This window comes from Syngnathus leptorhynchus, chromosome 5 (assembly GCF_054491065.1).
Source record: "Syngnathus leptorhynchus isolate UIUO chromosome 5, UIUO_Slep, whole genome shotgun sequence".
NCBI lineage: Eukaryota > Metazoa > Chordata > Actinopteri > Syngnathiformes > Syngnathidae > Syngnathus > Syngnathus leptorhynchus.
In genome coordinates, this window is record NC_141199.1 from 13,698,795 (window position 1) to 13,719,170 (window position 20,376).

The window sequence follows — 20,376 nt, forward strand, 5'->3', positions numbered from 1 at the left end:
CTTCTGGTGTCCCAGATAGCTGTGACAGTGCGTGTGTGTGTGTGTGCGCATTTGTGTGTGTGTGTGTGTGTGTGTGTGTTTGCAGACGCTAGTCCAGCTCGGAGCAAACCAAGCCAGCCCTTTAAACTGTGTCGAGGCTCCAGATGCTCGGAGAGACTTGGATTAACACGGCCGTTTGTATGCAGACACACACGCGCAAACACACACGCTTCCGTATAATGTGCCTCGTGTTGTCGTCCCATGTCATGTGTCCCGTGTGAAAGTGTGAAACAGAGGATGAAGAAAAAGCGCGAAGGACCGAGAAGAACTTTGCATTTGCCGTCCATGTCGTGACATTATCACAATTCTGGATCAGAAATAGAAGGGATCGAACAAAGGTTGTCACGGATTCAACGGCAATGATGCCAGTTAGCTGGATTTGGAATACAACTACAAGGAAGGGGACCACAGAGACGTGACACACACACACACACACACACACCCCAGTGGTCACGCACAAGCCCTTTAGCTGCATGCCACCACCCTGAGGGCATGAGGGGGCATGGATATCCAGAAATACACACTCACACACACAATTTGAGATATCACTGACTGATTATACATTGACCAAAGGACACACAATGTACAGACTTCATTCGACCAAAAAATAAATAAGTAAATTGGTGGGGACGTTTTAAAAGTTTGCATTTGGACTTTTTTTTTTTTTTTTTAGTTTTTTTTCTTACGTACTTTCAGCATTACAAAAGAAAAGTCATTAGTGTTTGAGCACAGACCTCCACGAAGGCCAATTTGTGGAAAAACAAACAGAGAAAGGTTCTATTGCTCTCCAACGAGCACTCGAGATCGGCAAGATTATTTAATTCAATTTCATTCATCCTTGTTTTGTGCCTCACGTCTCACAAGACTACAAACAACCATCAAAATGTTTCAAACATCTTTATGTGTGTGTTTTTCTATTTTTTTTTTTAAATCACACTTTTCTTCCCACTTGGTTGTTTGCAAAATTCTGAAACAAAAATTTGAACATCTTCACGATTAGCATTTGAGCCAAATCAAATCCTGGAACTGCACATGAATCCAGATCCACTTTTCAAAAGTTTTCCTTTAGTCAGTAATGAGCAAGAAGTTTTCATAATCTTTTGCACAAACAACAGCAATCAATACAACGCAGACCTCCCCCAAGGCCAAACACCTGTGTGATGTCGGCCATGCAGGGGCTCCAAGTCACCAGGCCAAGGAGCATTTGGTCACATGCCGCACACAATAAAACAATGATTTTATTCCCATTTATCCGCCTATTATTTCATTTTGAGAAATGACCGTTTCAGTCCAGAAAACATTTAATTGGAAATAGGTTGAATATTTTATCCGCGATCATTCAATCAAACAAGCCAAATAAACAAGAGCACTCAGCAGAGCGCCGACCTCTACCGAGGCCAAACACCTGTGTCCGGCAGGTGGAGTTTCTCCTCTGATAAATGACACGTTCAAAATTCCTGGATCTGATTTCTGGATCGGCGTAAAGTTCTTCACTCTACACTGAGTTGTGGTGTATTCGTTTTTCAGTCAGGCTTGTACGAAGCATACATTCAATCAGGCTGTCGGGCGGATAGATGAATTGGCAGAAGGAATAAATAAATAAAACAAACCACAATGATAAAAAACATTAATTCCTTCCCGGGGGCTTGGCGGAGGTAATCGCTAGGACGTGAATGATAATGCCGGGAGTCCCCCCCCCCACTCCACCCCACCCCCCGCAAACCTGCAAAGGCAACAGACTGCTAATTACAAGCAAGCAAGCATGTGTCCAAGTGTGTGAAAAAGAGAATGAAAGTCTTCTCATGCTCTCTCTGCCTCTCTTTCTTGCTGCGAGTACTTGCCGTGCCAGTTATGGAGTGTTTGACATAGCAGGGAGCTAGCTTGGCACCGTGCCCTAATATAGGCGAATTAAAAAGCACTAGACAGGCCCTTTTGTGGCACAGTGCGCCCGCTTTAATCTCCCCACGCCTCGGTAGGCACCCACAACACCAGGAGTGGGCACCGTGCCCACATGACCCCAGGCAATATGGAAATTGCCACCAAAAGTCCTAACTAAGCATCGAGGCCAGCCCCGTCCTCGGCGCACGGTGCGCGTAGCCAACGTGGACGTAGGCGCAACGGCGCCATCACAGGACTAGACAAAGTGGAACATGAAAGAAACTACTCCTACACAATTGATTTATTAAACACAGGATTTTTTTTTTTTTTTTTTACAAGGCCGATAAATACAGTTTTGGTTGGTTGTCGTGTTTATTTCTTGAGATAGTGAACTAAACGATAAATGCATTCATCCCATTATAGCACAGGTGTCAAACACAAAGTCTGAGGCGCCAGATCCGGCCCAGCACATCATTTACTATGGCCCGCAAAAGCAAATCTATTTAAAATACTAAAACTGTCTTCCCTTTTAATAACAGTAAGATATTACAACATTTTTCCACTTTCAAAATAAATGAGAAAATTGCTGACTTTTTTTTGTACTGTATTCTGGATATGTGATAATATCCACCCATGTATTTCTATTTAAGTAATTAATGGCCCCACGAGGAAAACCATAATGACGATGCGGACAGCAAAAAAATAAAAAGTTTGACAGCATTGCTAACTGTGTTGTTTAACAGCAATTGAAGACTTTATCGTACTGTACGTCTGTAATCAGCATAAAGCATTTTCCTGTAAGCTCTGGGCTCATCCAAAGTTGCTGTGTCGCACTCTTTGAAGTGGAAGTGAGCGGAATGGCTGTCATGAGGTCATCCATCAGCACTAATGAAACTGGCAGAGCCTGACACTGTCTCACCGGGCAGCACCACTGGCGCCGTAAGCTAACTCAAGGAGAAAGAGTAATTTCATTACGCGGTGAAGGGTATACGCTCACTTATGATTGAACAACTCACAAATACACGCAGGTACAGCATATATATATATATATCGGGGAAGTATTTGAACTTGCAGGCTTGTGCAAGCTGCCCCAAAAGTGAGGAGATGTTGGCACAACATTTTCAGATGCACAGTGTGTTTGTGCAACTTTTTTTAATTTATTTTTTTTATTTATTCACTGAAGGCACCATTAGCAAGCTGGTTCACAATGTTCCTTGAAACAAAGACGCAATTTTGGCGGCGAGACAGAACGCGCTCCCAATCGCTCTGTCTTTCCCCAGTTTCCCCTCTCTTCTTGTCCACTTGTCTCCCCATCGGTTTCACTTAATAAGCTTCAAAGGTTTCTGGGCAACAAAAAAAAAAGAATGAAAAAGTTACCATGGCATCTTTTTGGCACGGGATATCTTCCGCCTTGCTGAGGATATGGGGTTGCCATGACATCACTGGGCATCCCATAAAGCATACACTGTGTGTGTGTGTGTGTGTGTGTGTGTGTGTGTGTGTGTGTGTGTGTGTCTTGAGCAAACCACAGCTAGCTAAACACTTTAGACATTAAGAGCAACGAGTTCCATTATGTCGTCCAAACAACAACACACTCAGCGAGATTTGCTCGCTGTCAATCCGATGCGATATTGGCAATGGTATGGCTCCCGATAACTCAAAAACGATGCACATAGAAAAGGACGATTCAAGCAATTAAAAAGGATTCTACGCCAGTGCTCAAATAAACAGCATGGCGTGCCTTTTGTGCAATAACATTGTGTTTTGTTTGGCTTGAACGCACCTCAAATCCAAAGTGCTGCAGCTTTAAATTTGGATCAACATTTTCACTTAATGTTTGTGTGGTTGGCACCTTTTGGTGTGTTACGTCAATCACTCAGGCTTACAAAAGAGGTGGAATCATTCTAAGGACAAATCATGGCGCTATAATAAGACTTTTATGTAACTACAAAGGACAATGCTGTTTTGTTGTGTGGAAAATGTGATAACTACTCTGTGGTATTTTGATCACAAAAATGTTTTCATAATGATGACCTCTTTTGTTTTGCAATTTATATATTTCATAATGTATGAAGGATTGTTTTTTCCTTTTTCTGTGTGTGTTTTTTTTAAACTTTAAGTTGTTCCCTGTGTGCAACACAAAATATAAATTGCTTTCCCCTTTATCATACATTTTAAAATATCTTCTGTAATTTATAAATGACATTTGTCTTGACGTGCATGTCTACTAAATAATGCATGAATCAACAGATTTGTTCTACTATACATGCAAGGAGAAACAAAGTCTTGTTAAACTTATTCCTGACTCGAAATATCAGTCATTAGTTGACTTTTCCCTGAAAGACAAACATTTACTTTCATACTTTCAATCATCCCACAAATTCTAAGAACTAAGCATCGCTATATGATGTTTAGAACAAGATTTTGAGGAAAGAACAAGAAATACTGCTGATCATGTACTGCATGCAGTCCGCCAATGCGATGGATGCAGCTTCTAGCGGCCTCTAGCGGCAGTATGTGATATTGGCGACATTCTCGACTGATCTGAATGAATAAAATGAAGTTTGAATGCAAGTTATTTGAACATTTTTCATGTATATTGGCCTAATTAAAATCAAAGACATCTTTTTGTAAAAAGGAAGAAAAAAAAGTCTAATTTACAGTCATTTACATTCCTCCATAAATTGAAGGTAGAACAAAAAAAAAAAAGCCAAGCCGTTCCGAGGCCACGGGACCCTTCCAAGTTAGCAAGCAAGAATGCAGATCATCGAGGCCTTGCCAAAACGTGCCTCAACTATCAAAACACAAACCACCGTCCAGTGTGGCTTTTACACAATCAGCCAGCACAACATCATCTCTCTCGTATTAGTCACCCAGGGAACCGAGTAAATGAACCAGCTTGCCAAAATGTCGATGGACTTTTTGCACTTTATTCCCTCAACAATGTGAAGTGTTATGCATGAAGTGATTGGTCCCTAAACTGCAGAAACAATCTTCTCGTACACATAAGATGAGACCATATCATTTGCCTCCCTGGGCTTGAGAGCACATACAGTAAGTTTAATGGTTCTTATTAAAACCCAATCTGACTGCTGGGACCTGCACAATCAAAATGGCTCTTTTTGTGTTCATTTGTTTATACTTGCCTGAGGAACTTTACCACTACGCCTGCCAAAAGTGCGAGGAGAGGGGGGGGGCAACTTTTCCTTTCTAGCCCCTTTACAGCCAAAGTAGACTTATGTTAATGAGGCAGCATTGCCAATGTGGAATTAGGACTTTGAGTACTGATAACGTTCCTGAAGCCTAACATTGATTTAGTGGACATTGCTCACACACTGGGAAAAAAAAAAAAGTCATTATTAATTAATGTTGTGAGAGTGTTACTGTTTCTATCAGGCAAGTAGTAATTCAAATGGTGATAGTGTATCTTATTGGGCATCCTTATTTGTGACGCTATCTTCTATATTTAACCCCTGACAACTCTCCCCTTTGTCACCATTGGTAATTTGTGGCCTCTGTACCCCATGTTGAAACAATGGCGTGCAAATCTCCCAATCTCCTTAATGTTTTCTAATCTAATGAGAGCAGCGGGGATATTAAGCAGATTGTGGAGCATTTACGGTCTACCGGAGGAGACAGCCACGAGCTACTTCAGCACTTCTAGGCTCTCTCCTAAGTCCCCCACCCCCTCGCCTCTATATAAAAAATAAAAAAAATCAAATTTCACCATTATTTTTTTCCCCACTCTGATCCTATCAGCCTGCTTGCGTAGATTATGATTTGGCATGAAGAAGAGAAGTAATTAAATCATGCTGCTACTGCAAGGATGCTTGCTGCTCAGACTGGGAGGACGACATACGAGCGTGTGTGTGTGTGTGTGTGTGTGTGTGGCGGTAGCGTTATATTGTGGAAGAGAAGAAAATGGCGTGATAACAAGCCAAGTTAATAAAGGGAAACAATTAGGACATAAAAACCTTGATTTGGCCCAAAGATTTTAATGCTCTTGTCGATGTTAATGAAATCCCATTGACTATCTGCCTCACACACACACATTATCATGCGCTCATTGCTTCCCTCAGGCTCTCCTGACAGGTGTGGCTCTCACACACACACACACACACATAGATAGATAAACATTGAAAACACACACGTTACACACACACTAGGCCCTACGGGGTATTCTTGCTATCCTGTGAGTACACAATGAACACTTTGTACACCCTCCCGCCCCGACCCCCCCCAAAAAAAAAAAAAAAGAAAAAAAACACAGCTTCCAGCACATCCCTCCTTTAAATGGGAGATTATGCAAATGAGCTCACACTACCGCCGTTCCCCCACCAAACAGACACACATATAAGTGACGTGCATTGAGTGAAATCTATAGAGCGTCTATGGGAGTCAGCGCGTGAATGTTCACACAGAGACGGAAGTGTCTTTAATAGGCGGTGGGCACACCAGGTGTTGGATGTTGCTCCCACCATCAGTAAATGGATTGAGGAGTTTTATTCGCTTTTATTCTCAATAGAGATTTTAAGAATTTTTGCAATCACTATGGTGGTGAAATGAAGTAGAATTTTCGGATCAAATGTGGTGCAAAAGTCATAAAAATTCTGATGTGGGGGAAAAAATGTATCTGTATTGACGCCATAATAAAAAATAAAAAAAATAAATAAATAAATAAATAAATAAAAATAAAAATAGCTGTTGGAAAATAAGCCTTACAGTGACATGCATAGTTCAAGGCAAGCACAGCAATAATTCTTCTATCAGACAGGACGCCTCCTCTTTCGAGAGGATATCTGTCTTCTGTCTTTTGGACTTAAAACAGATAATCGTCCCATGAGAAGAGGAGGCTGATAGCCAAACTTTTCAACTTGTAGATACTCTGAAAACATAAATAAATCTCAGTGCTTTGGTGTACACTGTTCTACTGTTCTAATGACATACTACTGATAATGAGATATGATAGTAGCTAACCTTTGACATCTTTGGTTTACATTGCTTGCCTTGATGACTTGTTTTTTACCGCACTGAAAGAGCTTTGTATGCTTTGAATGAATCTTATCTTATCATTGAGCAGCGATGTCTTTGTCTGTTGTGGATATATGACTGTAAAGTTTGTCACTAACAGAAATGTCCAAATAAACCCTTCAAAATACTGGGTTAAAAACAACCCAATTAGGGTTCAAAATTGGACCATATGAATATTCTTGTTGTTTTTTGTTCCTGATATTTAAAATTTAAATGCCCTTTGAATAAGTCTACTTTCAAAGGACATTTACATTTTATTTTTTTGTATTGCTTTGACTTTTTTTTATTGGTATTTTAAGCAATTAATTTGAGTTAAAAATGCTACAATGACAATTCAGAGTTCTACTTTTGGAGAATCGTGACCACGTACGAGTCAGGGTAGGGGTATATAGAAAAGGCTCAAAACCCCTACTGTTTTTTTTTTTTTTTAAATCATATATTCTTAATTAGAATAATTTTGCATGATTTAATTAGAGGACTCAATTTGCAAAGTAAGCAACTAGGACATGCACACACACTCGGGCCCACGGTGCAGTACACACTTACAAACAGCAGTTGGGGTTGCGGGTCAGGCCAGGACACAGGTTAGCACGAGGTTAAAGCCTCATACACACGAGGAAAAACAGCAGAAACAGATTTAAGAGAGCGCCGCATGCCAAGAGTGCCATCTGTTTGCGTTCGCCCTCGCTCGCTCGCCACTTCCATCCCTCGCCACGTCGCTCTACATCTTTGTCTCCCCTTCCAAAATCCCCCTTGGAAAAAAACAAAAAAAAACAAAAAAAAAACACTCTTTATTATTTGTTTGCCTAATAAATGAAGACGGTATAGATAGTAAGGGGGGAAAAAAAGGGAGGGGGGGTGAGATAAAGTCCAAATCTGGCAAGCGTCTCAAGTGTAATGACACCTCCCGTCTCTATGGAAAAGCATCCCCCTTTTGTCTTTACTTGCATGGGAGAGCTTTCTCTTTACTGTTTTGTTCCCAGAAAAAGCCATGGAACATTTGCCAACATTTTTTAAGAGCTGCGAAAAGCAGGATTTTTTTTCTCTCTCTCTCGCTCTCTACTTCTTTTTCTACTTTTTTTAAGTCTTCCACCTCGCAGGTGTTTCTTTTTAAGGCATGCTCTACAATGCCAAGCTCGTCTTGGCTCGTCTTGAATGCCACGGGCCTCTTGGGGGGGGGTGGGGGGGGGGGGGATGAGGTGTAGAAAAAGAAGAGGTTGCAGAAATCTTATTGATTAGCAGTTGTCGCTTCATCTCGCTCACTCTCAACGACACTAGAAGTGTTGATAGGGCCCTGGGAGGGAAGTGCCAAGAGTGGAATTTTGTTTTGTTTTTAAAAAGAAAAAAAAAGAAAAACAAAAAAACTTAAAAAAACAACAACTATAAGGCAGGGACAGGGATGTGCCAAGAGTGCCCCCCCCCCCCCCCTGCAAAACTCTTGTTTTTCTAGGTGACTGGATTCAAAAGTGAGAAGGAAAAAAGCTCCCTTTCTTGGCTAAAAGGTTTTGTGTCCCAAACTGAAATTTTTCTAAACTGATTCATAAAGCAGTAAATGAAAAAAAAAAAAAAAAAGAAGAATATTGCCATCTTGTCTCATTGGGTGCTGCTCTGATTAGTATTCTGCGGGTAATTGACACAATTGCAGCCAAGGCTCTGCTTCATTAATGTGCAGACAGATTGCTGCTCGTTAGAGCCACCATGTGTTTGCAAACACAAACAGCAGCCACGTCGTGCACTGTGGAAGCCTGACCAGCACATTAAGGAGAAATCAAAAGTCAAATAAAAGCTACACAATATTCCATATAAATCGTGCCGTTTTTTTTTTTAATAGTAATCCCATCCTCTAATTTCAGGAACCTTGAGCAAATTTTTGCACTTTGATCAATTATGTTTGAAATAGATTCTGAATTACATATTTGGGCATCTATACATGAGTTTTCCATAGGGCTTGTTCACATTAGTGAACCAGGATTGGTCTCAAGCCAATACACACAATAATCATGCACGCTCACGTTCACACCTACGAACAATTTAGAATCGCCAATGAATGTTTTTGGAATGTGGTAGGATGAGAAAAACCCATGTGCCAAGTCCACACAGGAGGTCCTGAGATTTGAACCTGCGACCTTCTCAACTGTGAGGCGATTGTGCCAAGCACAACACCACCGCGTTGGCATGTTGAGGCAACTGAGTTGAGAGTTAATTACCAGGTTGCAACCAGCAGAGGTGCTGTTGAGTCAATCAACTACTATGGGGACCTATTTTCGTGCCCAGTCGAGCGCAAAGCACAATCTGTTGATACTCAACTAGTTTGCTGTCCAAAGCAATGCATCATGATGGCAGCTGTCAAAATTAAATATGGAAAAATATTTGAATAAGTTGTTGAATGGGGAATCTGCTACAATGGAACAACTCCAGGCAACATTAATCTGGTCAAAACAAGGGAACAGAAGTTGATAATATCGTTTCGATGATCAAATCCTATTAAAAATTCTTTTTAATATTTTATGAATTAATTTTATGTTTATTATTTCAAAATAGTCACTCAAATATAGCATGCCAGTGAATTGATTTATTAGATTTCAATCTTATTTTGGGTGGACAATTCGTTTTGGAGCTTGCTTTCATTTCCTTTTAAAATTTCCATGCACGACTGCTTTTTTCTTTTGTTTAGCTACCAATTCCTTTTTGTCACTCTATATTTTTTTTATTTCTGTTGACGTACTGATTGTTGAAGGAATCCCAAAATGTGCAAAAGATATTTCCAAGAAAGAAAACATCAGCGAAAGGCCGCAATGGAGTGATGCTGATGAAACAAGGAACAAGGCGGCAGGAGGGATGGAGGTTAGGAACAGGATGGGGAGGGGAGAAGGGGAGGGGGAGATGCACAGAGACGAGGATGAAAAGAAGCGGGAAAGAAGTACCATCTGTTTTCTGGGAACAGGAAGATTAAAAAAAAGTGAGAATAGCTCAGATGCGGAGGAGAGCGAGTGTGAGGAGCACGGGGGGGAGGAAAGGAAGGATGGCAGAGAGGTGAGTGAGGGACCAGAGAGGGCGGGAGGGGGAGGACAGATGGGGCACGGGAAGATGTGAGGCTGGGTGAGGAGAAGAGAGCCGAGGTCTGGCAGTGGCATGAGCGCGTTGGGCACCGGCTCTCATCAGGAGGGGACATGACTCGACATGCCGGCTCATCCCAGCTGGGTCAATGTGCCGCGTTGCCATGTTGTTCTGGCACACACGCACACACAAACAAATCTCCAGCTTGCTCTCTCATCCTCGTCCTGCTATCTAGATACCCACAAGCTCGCACCCAAAAAATGCCACGCTCTTGGCCGACGCCAAAGCAGGCGACGGCCTAATGGAAACGCCAAACTCGTTACTCTAACGCTGGGCGACAAGGGCACCTTGGGCTGCAGATGTTCCTGCTGATGACAGATGGAGCCTGGCACAGCCAGGGGACAGAGAGCCCGGGCCCACGCCAGCTCCGTGCCACCTGCACCCCTCCTCTGTACCCCAAAAAAAAGACACACACACACACAATCTCATTGCAGCATCACTGCAATCTTCTTTTACTCACACTGGCACACTCTTCTTGAGTCTGAGAGGCTGGCAAGGTGGGACATATCTATTACGATGTATCACTGCTGTTTTATATGAAAAAGATCCAGTACTCTCCCTTACTGCCAGATTTATTTTTATTACTTCCAATATTGTCTCCAACAAGACTATCAGGGCAGTATGCAGTCTATATGATAAAACACCATTTTTAACCGGTAGATTATAGTTTGCGGTCATCTCACATGCTTACGTGGTCACTTGTTGCTAGGCAGAATTTATGCAACACAATTCTTGCAAAATATTGGCAGTCACACACACATGTCTGGTTGTTTGGTTGACAAAACACCAATGGCAGAAAAGTCCTCCAAAAACACCGATTAAAAGATTATGAGACGATATACAATAGTTTGACTTTATAGCCAATTTATTTTTGCTATTAAAGCTCTCCATTAGGTATGTTGGGCTAGCCAAAGTCAGACTGTGGTAAACATCCAATGTGTTCACATTTTTCCCATATGAAGCAACAAAAAATAAAGTTAGTTCAAGGTCAAACTGTGGGCGTCATATACTCTTTATCAATGATAAAGAAATGTTTACAGTAACATTCATATAAATGCTATCGAGCAGATGTAAAAGCAATGAAACTCATTGAATTTACTGCCAAGCGCATAATGTAAAGCACCTCATTTTTAACATTGTTAAAAGTCGTACAAGTGTAAAATGGAGTTAATTAGAAACGGAACACAATGTAGGACAGAAATGGGCAACAGGTATTCATACGCCTTGAATGATTTTCCAAGAACATGGATGAAATTATAAACATGGTTCTTCTATTACATTGGACCGAAAGCAAATTTAATAATTTTTTCCAGAGATTTGTTACAATATTTTTTTTAAATTTTGCAGGGGGGTGAACTTCTTATTTTTTGGGAGGAAAAAGCCATATTGGGGGTTTATCAGTTTTTTATTTTGAAGGGGTAAATAGATACTTGCAAAATTAACTTATGTGGCCTACAGAGGCAAATCATGTTTGTCACTTTTTTGTTTTTTACAAATGTTTTCACCTCTAACAACATTGAAATATAAGATATTGCTATCATTATATTAGGGGTCTTCCTATACTCTGAAATTCATTTTTTTTTTATAACCATGAGGTGCTTTTCATACAATTATTGACTCTACTGACTAGGTTAGTGAGAGACTATGGCAAATTTGGACATCTGTACAAATTTGACAACTATAAACCGAACCCCTTGGCGTTAGATTGGCCAATATTAATTCCACAGGGCAAATAAAGGGAAAAACATCAGCATCTGGTGGTCTGGAGGGGCGGCTACTCCATCTGCCCTAAAATGCAGAGTAGCTAACTCGTATGTATCCTGCAATAACGCGTAAAGAGTAAATCAGCACAGTGTTACATTATGATACGTTATTGCCGTGCTGAACAATTTGGCAAATCTCCGTCGCTGTTATCTATTCATTCCAGGTTGCCTAGTAACATCAGACAAAATGACCACAGATGAAAATTGGCCATTTGACTAACTGCGGCCCATTATTTCTATGGCTGTTGATGAATTGCAAAATAAATAATAGAAAGTGAGAGTGGTGTCAAATTCAGCTTCAAGTCATGATGATTGGATGATTCCAGATGAGCTACAGCATGATGGTGGCTGTGTAATGATGCCGTCTATCTTCTTGGGGGAGGTGACAGGCGTCTGGAGCTGATTCTCCTTCCACCCTGGCTCGCAAAGCACAGCCCACCCGCATAATTTGCTGCGAGTCGCCAGATTACCAATGTGTGCTCAGATGTCATTTTGGTGTTTTCTTTTTTTTTTCCTCCCTATGCAAGCAAGGTCACTAAAGTTGTGTGTCTATATTTCCCAAATGTGATAAAAAAAAAAAAGTCAAAGCCAAGTTGTCCTGTTTCATTTTTGTCAAAAATAAATAAATTGCAGACTCATGAAGAAAATCCAGGGTTCACATCAAAGTCGTATTCTCGGTTCGACTCCTCAAAGGTGTTTTTCGCGCGCCTGTCACATTCCGAGAAATAAAATCAAACTTTTATACACTTTTATAAATGTGAGCAGATGTGGCAGGACAAATTATGTCCACCAGATGTGAGCCCTTGTCACTATCATAATTTATGGGACTGAGTGATTAATATGTGAATGTTTATTTTGACAGTGAGCTTCTTTTATGAGAGGGACATGGATTTTTTGTTTAAGGTTGGGTGAATTGAATGGTGCAGTTATTTTTAATGTCCTCCATATGGTTGACTTTTCTATCCAGAATATTGGTAGAAGGGGAGCATACGTTTTTTTATATAAACTCCTCAGAAGACCATATTAAATCTATGGAAAAATAAGTGTCTATCTATAATGTCTATTATTATTATGATTATTATTATTATTATACATTCTGGACATAATTGTTTTCCCCCCCACATGATTCATGATACCTGATGAGACTTAAAGGTGTAACATGCCAACACTTGAGAGTCTGGTTAACAATTGGAACGAATGGGTCACAGACTCAATCAAAATGATTAGTAGTAAATGATTAAACATTAATCAATTTAATCTATCTAGAGTTGATCAGTTCCAGGAATTCAAAACTTGTGTCTTATAGTTATGTTGTCCCAATGTTTTTAGTTTACAGGAGGTGTGTGTGAGTGTCAGGATGTGAGCTGAAGCCTACACCAGCTCCTGTATAAATTACACTAAGTGTATTATGATATAGTGGGGAAACACTTTTTTTTTCATTTTTTGACCCTCCGATTCTTAGGCCTTGCAACTCCCCAATCTGCTGATATAAAGCCATAGTTTCCCCGCTGGGTTGTAAATTAGGACTTATTCTATTCCCCACCTTTGTATGAAGCCCACATGCCCCCACCCCTCCATTTGCACGTCATCTCAAAACCATGTGTGGCATGTCATTTTAACCCCCCAGCCCCTCCTGCCTAACAAAACAAAACAATTATCTCTCCCCTCATTAGGGCCGAGTTTGGCATCTTCCCCTCACCCTCTTGAACCTCGCTCTTTCTCCATCAGGCCCTCTTCTTTGCCCACCACTGTGAAAAGAAGGGTCTCCTAAGTGCATGTGAAGTGTGTGCTCATTTTAGTCTTCATGATTCTTTTAAAGAGTCACGGAATGCGATGCACCCGCAGGAGGAAGACGAAAAGGAAGACGCTGAGACAATAGAAAGGAGAGAAAGAGTTGATGAGCATGGAACGGCGCAGGATCCGTGTTGTTATGTTGATGTGACCAAGCAGAGGGAGAATGGAGGTGTGTGTGTGTGTGTGGTGGTGGGGGGGGGGGGGTTGGTTTCCCCCGTGCCAGCTCTTAATTACTTTAATTGGACTCATTAGCTAAGTGAGCATGAGAGACATCACCTGCAAGGCATGTGAACACACCTGTCATAGCAACATATTCTCATCATCATCATCATCATCATCATCGTCCAGGATCATCATCTACATCCCCCTCCGCCTGCTGCCGCTAAGCAGCAACAAGCCAAAAAACAAAAAAATTTAATGAAAAATGAAAATGGGAAAAATAAGTATTAATAGTCCATGAAAAAGAAAAAAAAAAAAAAAAAATATATATATATATATATTAACTTTTTATTGCTGAAAATTGCTTTAATTTAGAAATAAGACCATGTATCACTAACAATATGACTTTAGGCATTTTTGATGATGGATATGAACATTTCCATTTTCTATTTTATCCATTCATTTTGGAGAAATATTGAAATAACTAATGGGATCACAAAGGCCCACTTTTGATAGGGAATTTGGCTGCCCCTCTTTTCATGTCTTGGTGGGAGTCACTTGAGTTTTTTGTCCATTGGAAAACATTGTACAGATGCTTATAATGTCAAAAATAAAGGAGAGCAACCAACTTCAAAATGTGAATAGCTCAACTTCTGACTTTCCATGGCTGTCTTAAAAGAGCAAAAAACCAGCAACCCCTGCAGCTAAGATGCCGTTTCTGTCACGTCTGTCTGTTTTCTTGCATAAGAAACATACAAATACATTCAATTGAAATCTGTAGAGTTATTTTAACTTACATTTCTCCTGAAGTCCACCTATGGGGTACTCCCTCCGCCGCCTATTCCGAAAAGGAGGTGCCCCACTCGGCTGAAGGGTCGGCCTCCTCGCTGGAAGTTCGGTGCTCCCAATCTTTCCATGTCCAACTTTTAAATTTCCACAAGGCGACCTCTGGGAGTTATCTGGGCCGTTATATATCCGAAATGGATGCAAACGGGCCGGCTGACAGCATCTACTGCTCCCCGTGGGGGGTCTGTGTGGAGCTTTTTGGGCTGCTGATTGACAGCACAAACCCATATCTGGCTAGTAAGAAGCTGATATCGTTCAGCTAATTGTCTATTTAGCTAATTTTGCCTCAGCGAGACAAAGGAGCTAGTGCAGAGATGGGAAATCCAGTTCCAGAAAGTGAAGTTTGAGCTACAGGTGCTTTGAATCAATTGAAACCATTTTAGACGCTGGGTGACAACAGAACCTGACAAACAATCAAGTCAGGGATGAGGCCTACACTGCTTACCTGCCTGATTGAGGTTGAGATGAAAAAAAAAAAAAAAAAAAGGAAGTGAGCCTTAAGAGTGGGCGGGGCATGTGTCACAAGTGCCTTTCTTTATGAGAACTAATATTAAAAGATAATATTGATTTTCAAACTAGTAGCAAATGTGATCAAATGCAGTATTTTCACAGCTGCAATAGTATATATAGTTTTTTTGTTTTCATAAAACATTAAATGCTTTACCAAATAACAGTTGAAGAGCAACCAGACGAATGAACCCTGGATGGTGCTATAAAAAAAAAACTTCTCAGCTTTTACAAAACAAATTTTACATATGACTTCTTCACTGAAAACCTTTTTTTCCTCATATGTGGCAAAAGAATCACACGTTTTTTGTTTTTTTTTAACCTGGTAGTTGTGGTCTAAACACTGTGGTCAAAGCAAAGAAGGACATCACCAATGACAAACTTTGATGTGGTCCAGATCACCAGGTCTCACCTAACTGCGTCGAGCTCTGTAGCCAACAGGCAGCCTGGTGGGCTGGCGGGCTGGCTGGCTGGCTGGCATCCAGACAGAAAGGCTGGCAGCCTTGGTCCGGGGTACTTTCGCCAGCAAAGCCAACTCTGGCCAGCTGGTCCAGACTCGCACCACACACTGGGCATGTAGCGCCGCATCAGTGGGGAGGCAGAACTTAGCCGTGGTCCAGACACCCTGACGGCCAGAACCTGACACCTCCAGCACTAAAACATCACTGGGGGAATGTAGGTGACAAGATGGCGTCTGGCGAGTGGCGAATGACTGAACATGACATTAATATTATTGCTGCTCCATTGTAACAATTCCTTGACTGAGTGCAAGCTGGACCACTGTTTGCTTTCACTTCCTCGTGCCATATCCAAGGGTTAATCTCCTAAATCTGGTCCAGAGCACTGGGCCGATTTAGAAGCAATAGAGTCCCCTAGTGGATGAAAGAAGTCTTCCACTTCAGCGGCATGCAAAGTTTCCAATTCATTCTAAATTCCCTCAGCACACCACAAATAATATTTTGTTGAAAAAAACTTGATTTGCTTTATAAGATCAGGTGTTTATGATATCAAATAAAAAGGAATGAAATCACAAATCATTACTTGCATTCGTTAAATAGCCATTTTGCTGTTCCTTCTGGTGTGCCAAACGTGGCCACTTGGGGGCAGTATAAGTCAGAACCGTGCTGTTCTTGGAGCTCTGTTCCTCGCAGAGGATAAAGAATAAAGTGTGTACTTTGGTGTCTTACAAGTTTATTTAGTTCTGGGGTCAAGTCAGTACCTTAAAATACGTCAAATAATACTGTTTATATTTAAAAAAAAAACAACTCTTGAATCAAGGTAACCTAATCGACTCAAAATCGACAGCAAGTTGGTCAGGAAAACAAACTCCGACCCATCATTTTTAGTGTGAATAGCTTGAGTCTGACTCATTGAAGTTATAGGCCTCAATATCTTCATCATGGTGTGACCTCGCTCCACCTTGACCCCCCCCCCCCCCCCCCACACCCACACACACAAACACACACCACACACTCTTCCCAGCAAGTTGCATGTGTGACAGTTAAAAGGCGCTCAGAGCAGGCAGCTTCATTGTGCTGTTTTAAAGCGCTAACTAGGCCACTTAGCACCCTGTGACGCTGATCTGATCCCCGAGGCGGCGGACTTGGCACCGGGCCCCCTCCTGATTTTTTCGTTCCTTGCGTTCCCCTTCGCCATGGGAACCAGGCCGTCCTTAATGACGCAGGAGTGCTCTGCGAAAAAAGGCCTGACATCTGTCGCGCTAAGTGGTGCGCTTTCTTGTTTGCACCTTGTTTGTTCCACCAACAAGCTCCCTCTCTCTCTTTTTTTTTTTTTTCGGGATCGAGAGACAAAAGGAACGACGAGTCACACGCAGATGATTTTTCTGTGGAAAGTTGACTGTGGGGAATTTAAAAAAATACGAGCCTTGAGTTGAAAACAAGTGGCACCTAATTCCTCCTCTTTAAGACCTGAGCAAATATTTGTCCCATCAATCTTGAAAAATATAGCCATCAACCCAAAATGCTAATCACATGCTAATGCAATCTGGGGTAACTCAATGCCCCCCCCCCCCGCCCTCACCACCCGCAGCGCAAATGAGAGCTTTCACTTTTGCCGAGAGCCCCGCGTGAATGCAAATGGCCGCCTAAGCAGGCATTGGGACGGCGTGCCAAGGCGACGTAAAGAGCCCCCTTCTTTTGACGCTCCTCTGGGAGTCCATGTCGGCATGTGCGGGGATGAGTTCACTTTACCAAACCCAGGTGCCAGGCTATAAATGAATAATAGGTTTTATGGGAGCACATAATCAAGCGCACCCTCCGGTTTCAAGCGCATCTGTGGTGAATGATGCTCAAATTCCCACAACTCCATTGAAAGGAGGATTGGCCATGAGAAGAGGTGCTTCCTATACATAATTCAAGGGGAAGCATGCTGAAACAATTATGTTTGCTTACTGCTAAGTACCCAGGCCTTGCTCTCACTTGGAAATGTGATGTGCTAAAAGTGTGCAGAATGAGGCTTTTTAATAAAACATAGGAGCTGAGAACTTGCATGCAGGAGTGGAGATGTTGAAAGAGGGAAGGGGAGGGGAGGGGGGAGTTACAACAACAAGCCCTCTTTATGTTCTCACTAGAGCTTTGCATACAAACTAAATTGCATTTTTAATTCAGAGTTGGCAAGAAAAGAAGAGGCAAAGAGCGGGTGGAACAATCTCTTTTTTTTGTTTTTAATGGATCACAATATTTCCCTCTGGAAACGTCAAAGGTCGTCTTAACGTAGACACATGTCCGTTGTGGACTGTCTGGAAAGTGTTTAGCTTGAATAAACATCGTTAACCTTCTGAACAACATGTTCAGACTTTAGACAGTCAATTAGAAAAACATAGATTTCAACTTTTGGGGGTATTTGTACACCCAAAATATGGGTCAAATGAATAAAACTAAATAAAAGAAAATTTTGGGGAAGGGTTAAATAATTTTCAGGGTTTTGTACAAAACAACCTTACCTGGCGGGGCAGTTTCAGAAAACATTTCATTTGATGGTGCAGATGTTGCATAATTCAGAGTATCCCAATTAGAATGACTTTCTCCGTATAATGGAGGTGAGATGACATTGAGAATAATGATGACTTCATACTGCACCATCTCCTCAATTCTTTTGTAAAGCACTCACAAATGTGGTGAAGCCTCCTCTGGGTTCTTCTCCTCACGGCCCGTCTCGCATTTGCACTCCTCCACCAGCATCACTCGGCGCTGGCGGACCTCATCGGCGCCGCACTGCAGGGGCACAGTGACGGCGCGGGCCTTGGAGGGGCCACATCGGGAGCAGGGAGCGCGCTGGCGGAACCCCTTGCTGGCCGGGTCCACCTCGACAGGGACGAACAGGGAGCTGCACTGGCCGAAACACAGCTTGTTGTGGACGCTCACGGTGCTGCAGCCTACTGCTGTCACTCGCTGGGTTGGCAGGTACACAGATTTAAGGCATTATTAATATTTGGCAATATTCACACCAAGTCAAAACAATAAGCCAAGAACAGAATATAGTCCTACTGCGTAATAAATGGAAAAAAAAAATATTATTGTGATTAATGTGGTGTAATTGCACATAGACTACAGTAGGGGGCAGTGGTGGTCTTTTTTTCCCAGATGTTTTCAAATTTCTTTGATGCTACAGACCCAGAATTCAAGAAGTGTGAGGCCAGTTGTCCTAGCGACTACGCCATCTAAACAATTTCTACTTTCATTTTTTCCTGTGAGAAAGAAAATCAAATTGTGTGTGGTGGACGTTACCTGGATGAAATGAACAGCAGCGCATGTCTGTTTGGCATCCTTAAGATTGGCGGGCAAAGACACGGGCATCTTGTCTCCTTTATCGACGGCCCTCTGCCACATGTGAAGGCCTTGTTTTTTCTTGTGCTCCGTCTCAAGTGGTCTTTCAGGCTGCAGGTGGTACAGCGGGCTCTCAGCAGCCTTGAGGGCCGGTCCGGGCCGCCCGTGAGACAGGAAGGCGGGGAAGGGCGGTCTGGCGCTCCGGGTCTGGCCTGTCCTTCCAAAAAGTCTGGACCGGGTCAGAGTGCGGGGATCCAGTTGCAGTACCCTCACTAGGCCACGGACAGGCTCGCCGGGTCCAGCGCCGGACGACTCAAAATCAACTTTTGACACTTTTCGGGTGTGCTCTAAAGCGTTGCGAGGGAATGGGAAAGACGCCGCCCAAGTAGAGAATAATACCACGATGATCATCTGCAACATCATGATGAATAAATAATTCATTCACAAAAAATATAGACACGATTTGAATCAAACTAAATGCAAAATGGCAGAGAAAAAAAACAACAATTCTAGGGAGGTGGTTTGGTCCAAGGTACCCAAATGGTGACCTTGCTGTCAGTGCTGAGGTAAAGTGAAGGAAGGAGTGCTTTTATACACAATGGTGGCTCTTACCTGCACTTGAAAGGAAAGAAGGTGTCACATTTCCCACACAGCAGCAGACATCACAGCGAGCTTCAAAAGGCAGGCAGCAATTTCAGGATAACAAACAAAAAAAGAAAAACATATATATGGCAAATAGCAAAACAAATGAGTTCCTTACCTGTGCAAGTACCACTGTTGGAGCCAACATTAGATTACAGTGGAATAGTAGGCATACGTGTTCATTCAAGAAATAAAGCAGATTTGTTATGCAATACTAAGCCACTCTGACATTATATACACAGTGTGAACATTACACCTGGATGAAGGAGAACAAAACTATAATTAATCATGACAGAAATAAAAATGAAAAAAAAAGGAAAATACATCAAAGTTTAAAAAGAACGATTACTAAAATATTAAATGCAACTGTAGGGTAATAAAAAAGTTCAATTCAACTGAACTGTCTTTTCTTTAATAAAAATGTAGTCTTATTTTAATATTATTCTATTTAGATTTTATAGAGTTTCATCATGTTTTGTTTTGCGTAATGACAAAAAAAAGGTACAAATGTGTTATTTATTTATTTATTTTTTAAACATAGTGTACGAAAGGTAAATGTAAAAGCGGAGAAGGTTGATTGTACTAAGCTATCAGGGTCTTAACGTGCGGCGTCACGCCTCGTCTGGCGTTCTCACGCGCTGAAGGCTGTAAAGCCATAATGACTTTATGTGACCTCCTGCTTCCCACAACAGCAAGAACAAATGCTGACATGATTATTACTGCATTACACTTCAGTGTGGTCCACACACCGTGACCTGATCACACGACGGACCGTCAAAGATCCAACAGTGGCACTGTTTAACTTTCTCATGGAG

General features: G+C 41.8%; 2 protein-coding genes across 2 annotated transcripts in view; both read right to left on the reverse strand.

The window, feature by feature from the left end:
* LOC147057070 (nuclear factor 1 X-type-like) overlaps positions 1–15,076 on the reverse strand; it is a 120,108-nt gene extending 105,032 nt beyond the window's left edge. The window contains exon 1 of the mRNA XM_085912882.1: positions 14,579–15,076. The gene's annotated coding sequence lies outside the window, so the exon portion shown is untranslated. The remainder of the gene's footprint in view (positions 1–14,578) is intronic.
* Positions 15,077–18,259: 3,183 nt separating this feature from the next.
* Positions 18,260–19,342, reverse strand: dand5 (DAN domain family, member 5). The gene is made up of 2 exons (XM_085911608.1): positions 18,881–19,342; positions 18,260–18,544 (listed from the first exon to the last, which is right to left on the reverse strand). Exons 1-2 carry the CDS (start codon positions 19,340–19,342, stop codon positions 18,260–18,262), a joined length of 747 nt encoding a protein of 248 aa, XP_085767734.1.
* Positions 19,343–20,376: the final 1,034 nt, after the last annotated feature.

Excerpts from the sequence above, each read along its gene's own strand:
- dand5 (XM_085911608.1), bottom strand. The coding sequence starts at position 19,342 with ATGATGTTGCAGATGATCATCGTGGTATTATTCTCTACTTGGGCGGCG. Across the intron at positions 18,545-18,880 it reads CTGCTGTTCATTTCATCCAG|CGAGTGACAGCAGTAGGCTG; the intron begins GTAACGTCCACC and ends CTGCCAACCCAG.